At 46.0% G+C, this 15,594-nt stretch overlaps 1 protein-coding gene across 2 annotated transcripts in view; it reads right to left on the bottom strand.

The window, feature by feature from the left end:
• UBE2V1 (ubiquitin conjugating enzyme E2 V1) overlaps positions 1 to 12,411 on the bottom strand; it is a 36,580-nt gene extending 24,169 nt beyond the window's left edge. The window contains exon 1 of one of the 2 annotated variants that reach the window (XM_069496382.1): positions 10,374 to 10,415. In XM_069496382.1, coding sequence (XP_069352483.1) covers positions 10,374 to 10,395 — 22 coding nt within the window. In that variant the 5' untranslated portion in view covers positions 10,396 to 10,415. Of the gene's footprint in view, positions 1 to 10,373; positions 10,416 to 12,320 lie in introns of those variants that run through there. The other variant, XM_069496381.1, reaches the window with a different exon arrangement.
• Positions 12,412 to 15,594: the final 3,183 nt, after the last annotated feature.

The following is a 15,594-nucleotide window of genomic DNA, read 5'->3' on the forward strand; positions in this document are numbered from 1 at the left end:
AATCAATGGAAAAAAACATTATCAAAACGTATGAGAGGAATAGAACCTACCAGAGCACGGTGTTTAACCCCAGTTGAAATATGAGGACAGCTAAAGAGGTTGGGGCCCTGTTACTAAGACGACTGCACTTTACCTTAAGGGTGACCAGAGGGAGCTGCAAAAGGTTCTTGAGTGGACAAGAGATAAGGCAAACACAAGTCTCCTGGGTAATGTTTAGGATGGACTGGAAGGGCTAGAGGCCAATTTAGGGATGCCCTACCACTAATCTCAGGATATAAAGCTACAAGCATTTGCTTAGAGCAAATACCATGACAGAACATTTGTTACCAAACTTCTTACAGGCATGGATAACAAAAGCAGAAGGAATTAATAGGGTGGCAAGTATTCATTTGCATGACTAAGGTAGTAGTTCCTGGTTTTGCAAAGTGACCAAAAAACAACAAAGAACTGGCCTGTACACAGCAGGCTTCAGATAACTATTTGTTGAAAAATAAAAAATTTGAGCAAAAAAAAAGATAAAAAGGTCTGCAAACTCCACTTTATATATTAAAAAACAGAAACCCCACAAAGTCAACTCATTCTTCCCTGTATGTGTATACTCACATCAATGATCTCTGGATGCCACACAGAGTCACAATGTAAGGAGGCCTGGGTCTACCACTATTTTTAAAAGGCAGGTCAGAGTAAGGGCTATGTTATCTCCCACAATCAGAATCAGAATGTACTTTAGAGTAAATTCTATAATCTTTCAGCAGAAGATTAAGAGCACAGACTTGGGATCACATTCTGGCTCTGCAACTTTCCAGCAATCTAGCTGGATGCCTGAGCAAGTGACCTTGCGCCCCAGTGAAGCAGGGACCACATTGCCTGCAAGGGGGAATAAATGAGGTAAGATGGGAAAGCACTTTGTATAATACCTGGCGCATACTAAGCTTGCCACTGAACCCCTGCATCAGCACACTGCATTATCCATCATAAAATAAAAAACAAACCCCCCTCACTTGACCCACTATCTCCTTTTAGCTACCATCTCATATCTTTGTTCCTTATTAGCAAAAAAACCTCAAAAGGGCCGTCTAGACTCCTTGTCTGTGATTCTTCATCTCACCTACACCTATTCCAACTGGGCTTTTTCACCTAACACTCACGTCAGGGGTACCCAGCAGGACCATCTAAATCCCAAAGCCAAATCCCTCCGTCAATTCTCAGCCCCTCCCCAGTTACTGGAGCTCTGGGCAGCACTCGATTCCTCTCTTTTTTAACTGTCTTCCCTCAGCCTCATGCTCTCTTTCCCTCCCGCTGCCAGGCCTCAGGGCACAGGAGCTCTTCCGTTTGCCCCTACCTCCTGAGTGACTTTACCCAGAGCAAGGCTCCAAGTAAGCTGATGACTCTCCAATTTATATTTCCAATTAACTGCGTCCTAGACATCTCCATGTGGATGCCTGATAGGCCTCTCACACTTCAAATTCTTCCGAAACGGAACTCCCTTGCACGCCTCTAAAAACAAAAACTAGCCATTCCTCAAGCTCAGGATATGGAATAAATATTGCTCTGGCCAAAAATCTTAGAGACATGACAAGAAATCTTTCCTTTATACTCCACATCCAACCCATTTCCAAATCTATCCCAAATCTAGTCCTTTTTTTAGCCATCTCCACCATGACTGCTGGCATCCACACCACCTCAGCTTCCTAACTGGTTTCTTCATCTACCTGGCTCTACCTACAGTCTATTCTCCACCCCGGCCTACCGCTGCAACTGGAACACACCCTGCCTCCTCGCCTCACCTACAGAGCCCTGCATGCTTTGCCAACATCATTTCCTGCCACTCTTCCCCTTGCTACCTCTCCCTCTTTCAGCCACAACAGTCCTTCCTGAAGTTTCTGAAGAGGCATCCCTATTTCCTGCCTCTAGCACTTGCTACTCTCTCAGCTTGGAATCCCATGTCCCAGTGCTGTGAATGGCTGACTGGTTCTCTTGTTTCTCAACCTAAGGTCTAACTTCCCATTCCCTTACCTTGCTTTATTTTTCTTCATAGCACTTGTTGTCACTTGACATTTTAAATATATTCATTTCCACTTCATTGGGTGTTTATTGTCTGTCTCTCCCATCTGAATGTAAGTTCTACGAGAGTAAAACTTTGTCTGTTTTATTCACTGTTGAATCTCGAACACCTCAGAGTGTTTTATCCTCCAGAGTAAGCCCTCAAATGCTTGTTGAAAGAATGAATGGACGGCTGGGTGTTAGCTAGGGATAGTATTTCAGAATGAATACACCTCAGTGTCACAAAATTCTAACTCTGGTTTATTTCTGAAAATACAAGAGAAAAACATTCATAGCACCATTAAAAGGGAGTTTAATATTATAAGGACTATCAAAGAGGAGGCTTAGTATAAATTTTAAAGCCCAGGGAAAGTTATATTAAATCTTGAATATAATGATCTTAAAAACTGTAAATCTTCTTCAGAAACCAGTCTGCAGAGGCCCTCTCAGAGCCCTCTGCCAAGTACACCTTCACCCCCAAGGCCTGTGCTGTATTCTCCCTTTTTCTTTACATTTTTTTTCTTCTTTATTGTCTGACTCATTCTCTGAGCTTCTCAAGTTAGAGGTGTGACTCATTCAATCCTGCCTCCCAGAATTTGGTATTCTGTCTGGCATATAATGGTACTCAAATGTTTCCTGGTTGAAGAAACGACATTATCTCTTCCTTTCCTATTGTAAATTCTAATATGGCCCACTGGGACCAAAATACTGGACATTGATACCATACAATTGAGATACCCAAGGTTTTTTATTTTGAGATAAGTACATTTTTATAACTAGTTTTATTTTATTTTATTTTATTTTTGTTGTTTTTTTTTTTACTTACCTCAAGGAGCAGCAGTTCAGTATAGTTTTATTTTTTAATGATTGAGAATTTTAGGTAAACTTATACTTTTAAATGAGGGAAAACTGGTTTCTCACTCAAACCACTCAAGTAGAAGAATTCTTCTCTATAAAATGAACTTTGTTTCTTAAAATATAGATGAAAGCATGTTATTAATATTCCAAACCATTTAGAAACTGCATACAAAGTTAACACATCAACATTTTCTACAAAGTAACAGAGCATTTAATTCCAATGGCCTAACCACACTTGGAAGCTCTAGACCTTCAAGGGCTACTCCAGGGACATAAATCTAAATACTAGTGGAACTCAGAGATCCTGCAGACTTATGGATGTATCAGTCACAAGCAAGGACCTCATCCTATCTCAAATGGAGAGCATAAGTTCAAAATCATGATACATTAACAATTTAGTGACTGTATTAAACAATTAAATCCACATGTGCCAAAGAACAGAAACAAGTCAGAAAACCCAAGAATACTCTAACATGTTTTATTCCTATGGCACTTTAATCAATTGAATCAACAAATTTTAAGATTTCCAATATTTCTTTGAGAAGCTGACTACCTAAAAGCAGCTGGAGAAACAGTATCTAGTTGACAATAGAGAGGATACAAAATAGACTCTTATAATCTTCCTAAACCAAGAGAACTACAGGTTCTACAATAGCTACAAAGTGTACTGTGAAAATCTAAAGCTAATAGTAAGTATAATTGAATAGACTGTAACTATTAAAAAGTTAACTATGAAAATGTTAAGACAACTTCACCAAGGTGCTAAAATATCACAGTAATCCAAGACTTTTTGAAAGAAAATATTTGTTCCTATTCAGAATTCTTCTTTCCAGAAGGATTTTTCCTGGATCTGTGTCAGTATCAAAAGCCAGCCAGTTATTCTCTTGGCTAAATATAAACTGAAAGTCAGCAGCTGCAGGATATTACAAAGAAAATATGACAACCAGGTTGAAAAAGCATGAATATTTGATAGAGTTTTATACCACGTCACAGTAAAACATTTAATGCAATAATTTGAAACACAGCAACATGTTAAGATATTTGTGGCACAAAAAGGATTTTTGAAGTCCTTTAAAACATCTTTTGGGAAAATCATGGCCACAAAGCAGCAGCTTTCAAAGCATGTCAATCTTGGAAAACCCTGCCCTAGGTCGTGATTTTAAATGGTAGAGCCTCACAGGTTTTGCCTGAAAAGAAAGCTGCTAGTTAAAATTGGTTTGGTTGCCCATTCAGGAAGACAGTGAACTAAGCTAGGAATCTTTTTTTAAATTTTTCACTTTTTTTCTTTCTTTTTATTTTTAATTTTTCCCCTAACCCCCTGAGCTAGGAATCTGATGCTGCTCCAACTTCAGAAAATGAGGAGGCCTGGAAGGTGATACGCTGGGATTCCATGTACCTGAAAGATCGATATAAAGTCAAAGGCTGGCAACTTTTATTCCTGAGCAACCAGCAAGTGTAGTCTGGCCTAGTTAGCCTGCCCAGATACGCATGCAGACTTTTTCTCTCCTCTAGAGCAATAGTTCACCAAGTGTAGTCCCCAAATCTACAGTCTGGATCTCATCTGGGAACTAGCTAGAAATGTAAATTCTCAGAACTCCTGAATCTGAAGCTCCAAGGGTGAGCCCAGCAATCTGGCAAGCCCTCCTCGTGATTCTGATGCTCACTAGTTTGTGACCCATTGCTCTAGAAGAAACAGTGGCAACCTGTCATTCTTTACAGTCCAGACAATGTGACAACAAACAGCTGGTAACAAAATAAAAGACCCTGTGTTCCTGCTGTGACGGTCAGTGACCAAGGCCAGACAGAGATCAGATTTTCTCTGACAGAAGTGGAGATGAAGAGTAGGATTGGGAAATGAGTCAGGACAGCTGGAGAAGGGGAGGACACAGTTGATTCTATGACAAAGTGCTTCCACAAATGCCAACTAATCAGGATTTTTCCTTTTTGAAAGGCTGAACAAAAACTTTTGTTTCTGTTCTATCTGATAATTTTTTTCTCCATATATGTCAAATTTGTACATTTGGCTACATCAAAAGTGAGACCTTAGATTAATTCATTGAGACATTCAATAATTTTTTTTAATTAATTTTTTCAGAGATGGGTCTCACTATGTTGCTTAGGCTGGTCTTGAACTCCTTGCCTCAAGCAATTTTCTTGCCTCAGCCTCCTAAGTAGCTGGGAGCCGCACCACTGCACCCAGCTTTCACCAAGTATTTATTGAGCACCCAGTATTATGTCAGGGACTGGGCTGGGTGCTAGGAACATAGCAGAGAACAAGAGAGAATCCTGCCCTAGTGAAAAGGCACAGAAAATATGCAAGACAGCATGAAAACTTCAGGTAAAGTAACTTAGAAGAGAAAAAACAGAGAACCATGACAGTGACAGAAAAAATGTCATGGAATGGGGTGGTCAAGGATGGCTTCTCTGAGTAGCTGTGATCTGGAGAAGCAGTCAGGCTCGTGAAGATCCAGGGACAGAGCAAGAATAGAGGTGTGTGCGATACCACGTGAGGTCGGGGTGGCAGGGCCTTGTGGGCCCCGGAACAGAGCTGGATTTTATTCTAAGCGCAGTGGGAAGGGCTTTCTGAAGGGGAGTGGCAGTTTCTGTCTTATGTCTATAAAAGATCATTCTGCCTCCTGTATAGAAAATGGATTGGAAAAGGGCAAGATTGGAAGCAGGAGGCTTTTTCAGTCTTCCAGGCAAGAGAAAGATGGTTCTGGTTAGACTAGGATGACAACAGTGAAGACGATGGAGAGGAGGAGGATTTGACATTTATTTTGGGGCTGTACCTACTGGACTTGCGATGGGGTGGATGTGAAGATGAGAAAAGACTCCTACCTGAGGGTCATTACCATCTACCCACTAACGAACTAATTGGCGGACACAGAAACATGGCCTCGACAGAGAGGCCAGTGGTTGAAGGCACCCGAGATGCCTAGCTCAGACAGCAGGCAATGTGGGCTGGAAGAATAATGACTGGCCAAGAGCACTGGTCCCGGAGCAAAGCTGTCCCAGTTCTGCACCCTGGCTCTGCAAGTCACCCACTCTGAGCCTCAGGCTACTTACTTCCTCATCTTCCCAATAGTCATTTGCCTCAAAGGGTTGCTGTGAGAAGTGAGATAATGTAGTTAATACAGTGTCTAGCACACAGTAAACCCTAGAAGTACAACTGAAAAGACGCCTGAGGGCTTGCATATAATTGAGGATGAGGACTTTGTACACGACATGAGGGGCCCAAGCCCAAGACTGTGAGTTATTCAATATAAAGCATAAGCAAGAGCTTCCTTAAAAATAGACCTAACCCTCGCTGGACAGCACCATTACCCAGAAGGGGATGAACAGTGGCCAGGGATGCTATAAAAAGGGCTCCCGAAATGGGAGGCAGCAAACACTTCTCATGAAAGCCCTTTCACCAAGACTAAACGCTCCAAGACCTAGGAAGAGCATGTCAAAATCCATGCCTTTTCCATTTTCCTCCTAAGATGCTGGTGCATGTCGGGGAGGGAACTAGAGTCAAAATGCCCGGGCTCTAGTCTGAGCATCACCAATTTCCCTCAGCTTTTGGCCCTTCCCACAGTAACACTGTGGGGTGGATACTTCCCCTGGTTCATCACTGGGTTGTAGAGAGTTGGATGAGACAACCTAACAGCTAAGCCACAGTATGTAGAACACTCTAAAGCACTATACATGATGTAAAAATAGTATTAAAATATTTATTTCACCAAATGCGGCTCTGTACTTCACAGTGAGTGGCCTTTCATATTTTGTATTCCATTTTTATCAAATTACTGTAGAGCCACAATCCAGGTGGAGGTGGGGAGGGAGGAGGAATATAGATACAGAGAGAAAGAGAATGGGTGGGGGGAATAGGGTGGTTTTCAAATTAATGTGCAGGGGAAAATCATCATCATCAAAATGAACCCTGGCAATCCCTCAAGAGAACAATAGCTTGCACTAGCCCAGCAAAGCCAAGTCCCCCTCCATCATTTGAGCAGACTGCTGTTTCTTTGGCTGAGAACAGTATGAAGAAGTTAGTTGTCTTGACTGTAGAGCCTATGTTACACAAAGGGCACTTAACTATAATTGGCACAAGATGCTCACACAGTGAGACACACAAGACTGAGACCAACTAAGGGACTATGGGTTCTCACCTCCCATCTCCAGCTCTCTCTGGGGAACATCCTTGAATGTAAAGGACAACTACCTAATCTCTACTGCCCACATGACTAAATCTTCATAAGCTGAATGTGGGTATGAGGCCACTCCCATGTATACAAATTTAAAATCGTGTCCAGCTGCTGCTTACCTCTCTGGCACTTGGTTTCTGGTTAACTATCAGGGAAACCTGTGGGATGCTGGGTGAGAGGAAAGCCACTGTTTTATGTCCTGCAATCCTGGCCAAGGCAGGAGGAAGTCACCTGCACAGCACAGGCATCCTGAGGGACGGTGGTGGACTTTTCACAGTTCCACCCTCTAGGGTCCCTGCAGAAACCACACACTGCAGAACCAAGGGAAGTGGGAAGGTGGTGTAGCCAAATGCTGAACCATAAAAATCTAAGTTCAGCCCTTAGAGGACTCAAAGGCTTCACAGCTGTTTCCTGGCAACCAGAGGCACAGATTAATCAAGAGGCTCACTCTAAACCCAACTAACGAAGGCCTCGGGGCCCCTGACCACACCTGAGAGACTTCTCAGGGTTAGAAAGTAGAGAGACCTGTGCACTTACTTTAGTTTAACCCAACTGAGGTCTTTCTGCTTCCACTCTTAGCACTGTGTACTACTTTCACTGCCTAAGGACGCCAGATCTCCCCATCCTCCTCTTTGTAGGACTCTCGTTCATTCAGTCAACAAATATTTGCTGAATACCTACTTCATACTAGACATTTGTTCAATGGCTTCCTCTGACATTTATTAAAATCCAAAGCCATATCTCTCCATCACGTCTCCTTAACAGGCCTCCCTATCACACCAAGGCCTTTTATGCTGTTCTTTCAACATGCCAAGCTCGGTCCCGCCACAGGGCCTTTGCGCTCCGTCCATTCTCTCTCCTGTCTGTGACACATGCTGTAGGGTTGGCTCTTTCCACCATTTGTCTCAGTTCAAATGCCACCTTCTCAGAGAAGCTTTCCCTGACAACCTCTGCACTCTCTATCACATAATCTCCTTTAAAGCACTCACTGCTATCTGAAATTGTCTTATTTACTCCTTTAAGGCTCTCTCCCTGATTTGAATGGAAGCTCTACAAGGACAGGGGCTATGTCCATCTTGTTTGCTATCACAATGGGACATAACAGACCCTCAGTAAATGTCTGTCGAATAAACAGACAAAAGAATTTTGGGAAGCCCATTTTGGGGCACCTCAAAGCCTGTTCTATGTTATCTAAACCATGCCAAGTGCTACTGTATTAGTATTTCAGTAGACAGCAGCTGATGATGCTCTATCTGACCCCCATAGCATTTATGAAGCACTCTTCAATTGGCAGGGTCTCAGGAAGTCAGAATCAAGCAGCTATCAAACCAGATTGTAGGGAGCCAATCTCAGGTGACTGCAAACAGGACTGAGTTGCAATACCACCAAAACGCCGGCCGCCCCAGGGCACACTGTACTCCCGATTCATAGCAACCCAGCGAGGGTTATTCCGATGAGAAGTTTCCCCCCACAGTCTGGCCTGACTCAGCCTCTCTCTTCTGGGAGTGCCTGTGGCGGTGTCTGGGTGAATGAATTGACTCAGCACTGTTCCAGCTGAAACCAAAATCTGGTAAAAGGATATATGGTCTCCTCTATGCTCCAAAAGACCCCACTGCTTTAAGTGTAAAAGGCAGCTTGTAGTGAGTCACTTCACTACATCCAATTTCTTTTATCCGTGCCCCTTCCCCAACAATCAGACAAGTATGGCTCCTTGGGGTACTAGAGGAGTAACAGCCTAGAAAGATAGATTCCCCTCACCCTGTCTCCCTTAGATCACCAACCCTTTCCCAACGCTGCTGCTGCTGCTGTGGCCTTAAATGGCCCGAGGATTACAGTACTCAGGCTGCTGTCCCGCAGGCCCATTGTGGGGAACACCGTGGCCCTGTTTGCGTCCTCCACCAGAGGTAACCCGCCTCACCCCATTTGGGAGAACCTCTTTGGCTCTACTCTGACCCCAGTGGAAACTGCACTGCCGGCCAGGCGAGGTGGCTCACGCCTGCGATCCTACACTCTGGGAGGCCGAGGCGGGAGGATCGCTCGAGGTCAGGAGTTCGAGACCAGCCTGAGCCAGAGCGAGACCCCCGTCTCTACTAAAAATAGAAAGAAATGATCTGGACAGCTAAAAAATATATAATTAAAAAAAAAAGAAAGAAAAGAAAAAGAAACTTCACTGCCAGGCACCTAACGGTGCATCCTCACCCAGAAGTTCCCATCTCATCTGTTTGTCTCCTCACTCCCAGCCGGCCAGTGGGGGACTTCTGAGCTGAACCCACACATCTGTCCCAATTACTGAAAGGAGTGACAGTCTCCGCAAAAGAGACACTCACCCGTCTAGGGTGTGCTTCCCTCCCTTAATACAGGAAGAGGAAATAATTCTTCTTCAAAAGGAACGTCTTAAAACCGGACCTGCTCCCACTCTCACCTACTGCAAGGGACTCCCTCGGTTGACATCCAGCCCCCAACAGGCACCCCCGGGCTCCCACTTCGCCTGTTCTTCCTCGTCCCATGTCGGCGGTCACACCGACTGCCCCACTGGGAGCTTGGAGGAATCCACCTGTCCCCTCGAAGAGGAGCCTGGTAATGATGGGGCCATTTCCCCACCGCCCCGATCAGATCCGTCGGGCATCTGACTCGTCTCCCCTCTCACTCACCCAGCGGAGATGCCCCTAGTTCCCACCAAAAGCGGCCACCCCAAGGCTCCGCCTTTCCAATCAGCACGGGTGTTTCCTCTGCTAACCCCATCCCCAAAACCAACGCCGAGCCGTCCCCGAGCCAATGGGGATCCTCTCAGCATCCCGCAGGATCCTCCTCCCATCCGGCCCGAGGGGCTTCTCTGATGGCCCTCCCAGCAGACATCCCAAGCCCTCCCCCTCATCGGGAACCCCGGCGCCCAGCAAGGGACTTCCATCCGCTTTGGGGCGCCTCCTCATCCTCTGGGGAGCCCCTCGATCTTCCCCAGAGTCGCCGATCCGGGTCTCCTCAGGAGCCCCTCCGGGCTCGCCCCTCGCCCACTCCGTCCCCTAGCAGTGGCGCGGGGCCCTCATGCCGCCCACGGGGAGCCTCTGGGCCTCTCTGCCCGCCCACAGGCCCCTCAGGCCCCCGCCCGAGCTTCTGGCCACCGCCTGCTCCTCCTCCCGCGTCAGGCCGCGCCGGTAGCCGCCGCGGAGTCCCGCGGACAGAGGCGGCGCGGGGACCCCGGCCCCGCTGCAGGGGCCTCTACAAGTCCCCGGCTCCCGGCCCGAGCCCGCGCCCCCTCGGCTGACCGAGCCCGGCACCCTCGCTCACCCGAGCCTGTGGTGGCTGCCATCTTGCGTCGCTGTCGCTCGAAGGCCGGCCCCTTCTTCACCCCCCCACCCGTCCCCTGGCCCTGGTGCGCAGGCGTGCGCGCAAGCGCAGATGCTGTCACTGACGCCCGCTCCGGGGACCGCCGCGACCCGGGGCCGGGAAGGCTTTTTTTTTCCCCTTTCCTTTTAGAGGGATGAAATATTTGCGTGCGCGAGGGCCCAGCAACCTGCAAGTCCCTCCGGGCCCCGGTGCGAGGGAGGTGTTGAAGTGCGGTGAGAAGGGCAGGGGTGATTAGGCTTGGGAAGGCGCGATTGTGAAAGAAAAAGGAGAAAAGAATGCTTCCAAGCAAAAAGCCCCTATTTCGCTTCAGGCACTTTTCTTTTGTAGCTGAATCCTCACAACATCTCTACCACTTCAGGGTTAATGTGAAAAATAAAGCAAAAAGAGATGAAGCCATTTATCTAAACTTTGCTGTTAAGTGGCTGAGTCTAAATTTGAACCCAGGTCTTGCTTCCAGGGTCATGCTCCCTGCCCAGACACGGCCTGTATTGGGTGCAGCTAAATGACTTGGGAGGATTAAAGTGGCAGGGAACACATTCACTCATCCATCCATTCATTAATCCAAACAAATATTTATTAAGCACGTACTATGAGTCAGGCATTGTGCTAGGTGCTGGGGATGGATATATCTCCCTAAGGAAGCAAGTCCCTGCTTACATTCTAGTCTGAGACAGAGGAGAGCAAGTAAACAAATAAATAGGCAACTATAACTATGATAGAAAAGAGAATAAAACCAGGGAAAAGGGCAACAGAGGATGATCAGAAAGGGCCTCCTAAGGTGGTCATATTTCAGCGGAGACCGGAATGATGAGGAGATAGAGGGAAAAGCCTGTGCAAGGGCCCTGGGGAGATATATTTGCAAATTAGTAAGTCCAAGAAGTAACGCCTCCTTTATCACAAATGGTCTGAGAAGCCCTTATATGCATGCAGAAACAGGCTCAGAGAAGTGAAGGGACTGGCTTAATGTCACAGAGCAAAACACAGCCAGAGGAACCACCAGGACTTTCAATCCAGACAGACAAGGAAGCTGGGATCCAATCCATCACCTTTTTCTGACAGCAATGCCTACTATCCATCTCTCCACTGCATTCACTTCTCCCACTCAGGGCAAGCTGTCCTTCCCTCCCACTTGGAGGACCCCAGTGGCCTCCCTTCTCGTGCCTGTGGTCCATTCTCCGTATGGCAGTCAGAGTGTCCTCAAAATACCCTCCAGCTAAAGCCTTCAGTGGCTCCCCCTTCACTCTGGATAAAATACAAACTCTGCAAGTTGAGTGACCATAGAATTATCACCCAATGAGTTCAAAGGGGACCTCTTAGAATCTCACCAGGACTCTGTAGGACAAACCAGGATGAATGGACACCCTACCCCCAAGGTCCTGCACCTAGGGCTGGGACTAGGATGGGGCAGTGAGGTGTCTAGGGCATCACACTTAAGGAGGCTTTCACTCAAGTCCTGACTCTGCACTTGCACAACCTACAGGCATCTCCTTAAAATTTGCACCCTAGTTGCCTCACTTGCCTTACCCTAGCCTTAGAGCACTGTCTGCACCTCAGACTTTCTGGACCTCTGCAGCTACACTGGCCCTTTTCAAGGAACATGACATGCCCTCTCCCTACTCAAGGCCTTTGCCTGTGCTGTTCCCACTCTTCAATTCTCAGATGCAGCACCACTTCCTCAGGGAAGACTTCCCTGATTTCTCCAGTATAATTGGCTCTCAAAGTTGCCCCGTTCCAGCACTGGCCACACGTGAAGCGACTTGACATTATTTCGTGTATCATATGATACAAGTTTCCCCTGGGGAGCACAGAAAATATTTGCTCTGGACTTTAGTCACTGCAAAGCATCAGCAGCAAGTGGAAACATTTGGCCTCCTAAGGTGGACTCACCTCTGGAGTGAAATTTTCTGGGTTCAAGTCCTTCTTCGTCCCTCACTTTGCTGTGTGACTTCAGGTAAGAGATTTGAACCTCTCCTGCCATCAGTTTTCCTTTCTAAAAAGGAGGTTGCTAGTATCGACCTCCTAGAATTTCTGTGGAGATAAAATGCTTCGATAAAATTCCTTGGCACAGAGAAGAGGAAGGGACACTGAAAGAGCTGACATTTACCAAGGCGTTAATCCAGCTTTTAATTCTCACAACTCGATGCAGCAACTCCTAGGACTGTGCCCATTTTTGAGACGAAAAAACCGAGACTTAGAGCTAACGGGTGGAAGAGTGAGGATTAAAACACAAGCCTCTTATCCACGATGCTCATAAATGTTTACTCGCATAGATTCCTTGGTTCTTGCAGGGACTTTGTTGCAAGCAACATTGACAATAATCCGAATCCCTGTGCAGACCGCAGCGCGGGAGGAAAAGGTTAAGCGGTGCAGCCCGGAGCATGCTGGTTATTGTAGTCTAGTGATGCCGCGGAGCCTGCTGGGAGTTGTAGTACTCTCCTCGCACACGCGCCTTAGGAGAGGCTCTGCCCCCTTCCTGGAAGACACAGCCAGTTCCCAGAGAGGTCTCTCTCCCCCTGCCCCTCCTCCCGGCTCTGCACTTGAGCTGATGAACTCAGCTGTCGGGTGTAAGAGAGTCCTGTTTTATCGGATTGTTGGAAAGATTAAAATAGTTAATAGAACCAGAGTATTTAGAAGAGGGCTCAGCACTAAGTGCTATGTAAGTATCAGATGGTATTATTATTTAATCTTCAATGACCCTTGCAAAGTAGCTGTTACCATCTCCATTTCTCAGATAAGGAGACTGAGGCTTGGAGGAGTTCGATGGCTTGTCCAGGGTCACACAAGGAAGGAGAAATAGTTTTGGAATCCAGTTCTCTTAACCCTGGGAAACCTGCTGGTTCTTCTGTGGTGAGGGAGGGGGAGCCTGGGAGGTTTCAAGCAAAATATGGGTAGGTTTGTTTTCTCTAAGTGCATTCTGGCTACCTGGAGGGAACTGGACAAGGAGACCCAATCAGGCAGCAACAATATTGGAGGCAGGAAGTCCAGAGAGGAGGAGTGTTGGACACTTGTTTACTGCCAATCCAGTCACCATGTCCCTACATGGGGTGAAAGTGGGTGTTTGGAAAGTTTCCCTCCCCTGGTAAAAGCTGGGGAGAAAGCCTTTTTGTCCCCTTTCTTCCTTCCTACAATATGAGGTTGTGGTGGCTGGAGCTGTGGCAAGCACATTGAGACTATGAGGCACAAGCCAGAGACCATAAAGCCAACACATCAAAGATGTCAGCTCAGAAAGATGGCAAGAACCAGGTCCTGGATGATGTGGTTGAGCTGCTGGAGGACTCCTGGGGCTGTCTACCTACAGACTTCTTAAGACACGAGATAAGTATTTATTGCTTAAGATGGTACATTTCATTTACACCATCAGTGGACATCTGGGGTATTTCCATTGGCATCTTCCTATATAATTTTTTTTGGTAACATCTGAATTTTGTACCATATGCTACTTTCGTGGTTAGGGAAAAAGGAATGAAAACCTAGGGTCTAGGGCAGGGGGTGGGGGTGCATGACAAAAAGGATGAGTTTCTTTAATTTATAAAGAAAAAAGATAATCCAAAAGAAAGATATAATCATAGCAAGCATTTGTTGAGCATTTACTATGTTCCAGGAACATAATGTTTTGCATATACTAATCTTCACAACTATCCTATGAGGTAGGTACCATTATTATCTCAATTTTGCAGATGAGGAACTTGAGACACAGAAAGGTTAAGTCATTGCCCCAAGTCTCAAGCTTGTAAGTGGCAGAGCTGGGATTTGAAGACCAAGCTCTTAACCACTACTGCCCTGCCTTCCAAGAAAAGGAAATGTTGCAAACAGATACGGAAATGCAAATGCCTTTTAAACTAACAATACGATAACCCAGTAGCACTGAACAGATTGTATTTCAGTGATTCTAAGATGCAAAGTTTTACATTCAAACATCTCTGAAATCAGGATGCATCTTAGAATCAATGACATCTTAGATTCAAGGAGATATAGTAAGAGAAATGCAAATTAAAACCACCTATCAGATTGGCAAAGAACAAAACATTTGATAACTCACTGTGTTGGCAAGGGTGTGGGGAACAGGTACTCTCAAAAGCTGTGAGAGTTTAAATAGGCACAGCCTCTGTGGAAAACAATTTGGTGTGGGCTGTTAAAATTTAAAACACAAACACCCTATGACCTAGCAATTTCTAGGAATTGATTTCTAGGAATTGATCCTTTGGATCTACTGGCCCTTCAGAACAAAGACTTAAATTCTCTGTTGAACATAACATGCAGTGGAAACCGCAAGGGGGGTTTGGTTTACGTCCATTTGCTTGTTGCACAAAAATCCAATTATTGAGACAACAAAGATTGCCAAAGAAGAAAAGAATTTTTAATACATCTTCCTGGGAGAATGGTAGAAGCTTCCACAAATCCAGCTCCCTGACTAAGGGAGGTCATGGGCTTTTAAAGGAAGGACCATGTGCCTTGGGGCAGGTCATGGTGTATCTCACTAGGGGCTACATGCATTGGGGGCAGATTGTGGGGGATGGTGAATCTTGGCATCATGAAGTCTGCCCTGGAGCTTTCAGAATCTCACCTCCTTTGGTAGAAAATTCATCATTTCTGGCCAGTCGGTGGCTCACACCTATAATCCCTGCATTTTGGGAGGATCACTTGAGGCCAGGAGTCTATCATTTCTGGGAAACAACTCAAAGGCTCAAGCAGTTAGTTAAGGGAGAGGATTATAAAAATACATATAGGGGTTCATGGAGCCAGTTACAGTAATGCCCACAACTGTTACTGGGTTAATGACCTCAACATCCAATGAGGTTAGGCCGGGCGTGGTGGCTCACGCCTGTAATCCTAGCACTCTGGGAGGCCGAGGTGGGCGGATCGTTTGAGCTCAGGAGTTCGAGACCAGCCTGAGCAAGAGCGAGACCCCATCTCTACTAAAAATAGAAAGAAATTATATGGACAGCTAAAACTATATATAGAAAAAATTAGCCGGGCATGGTGGTGCATGCCTGTAGTCCCAGCTACTCGGGAGGCTGAGACAGGAGGATTGCTTGAGCTCAGGAGTTTGAGGTTGCTGTGAGCTAGGCTGACGCCACGGCACTCACTCTAGCCTGGGCAACAGAGTGAGACTCTGTCTCAAAAAAAAAAAACAAAAAAAAAAACATCCAATGAGGTTAAA

This window comes from Eulemur rufifrons, chromosome 20, assembly GCF_041146395.1.
Source record: "Eulemur rufifrons isolate Redbay chromosome 20, OSU_ERuf_1, whole genome shotgun sequence".
NCBI lineage: Eukaryota > Metazoa > Chordata > Mammalia > Primates > Lemuridae > Eulemur > Eulemur rufifrons.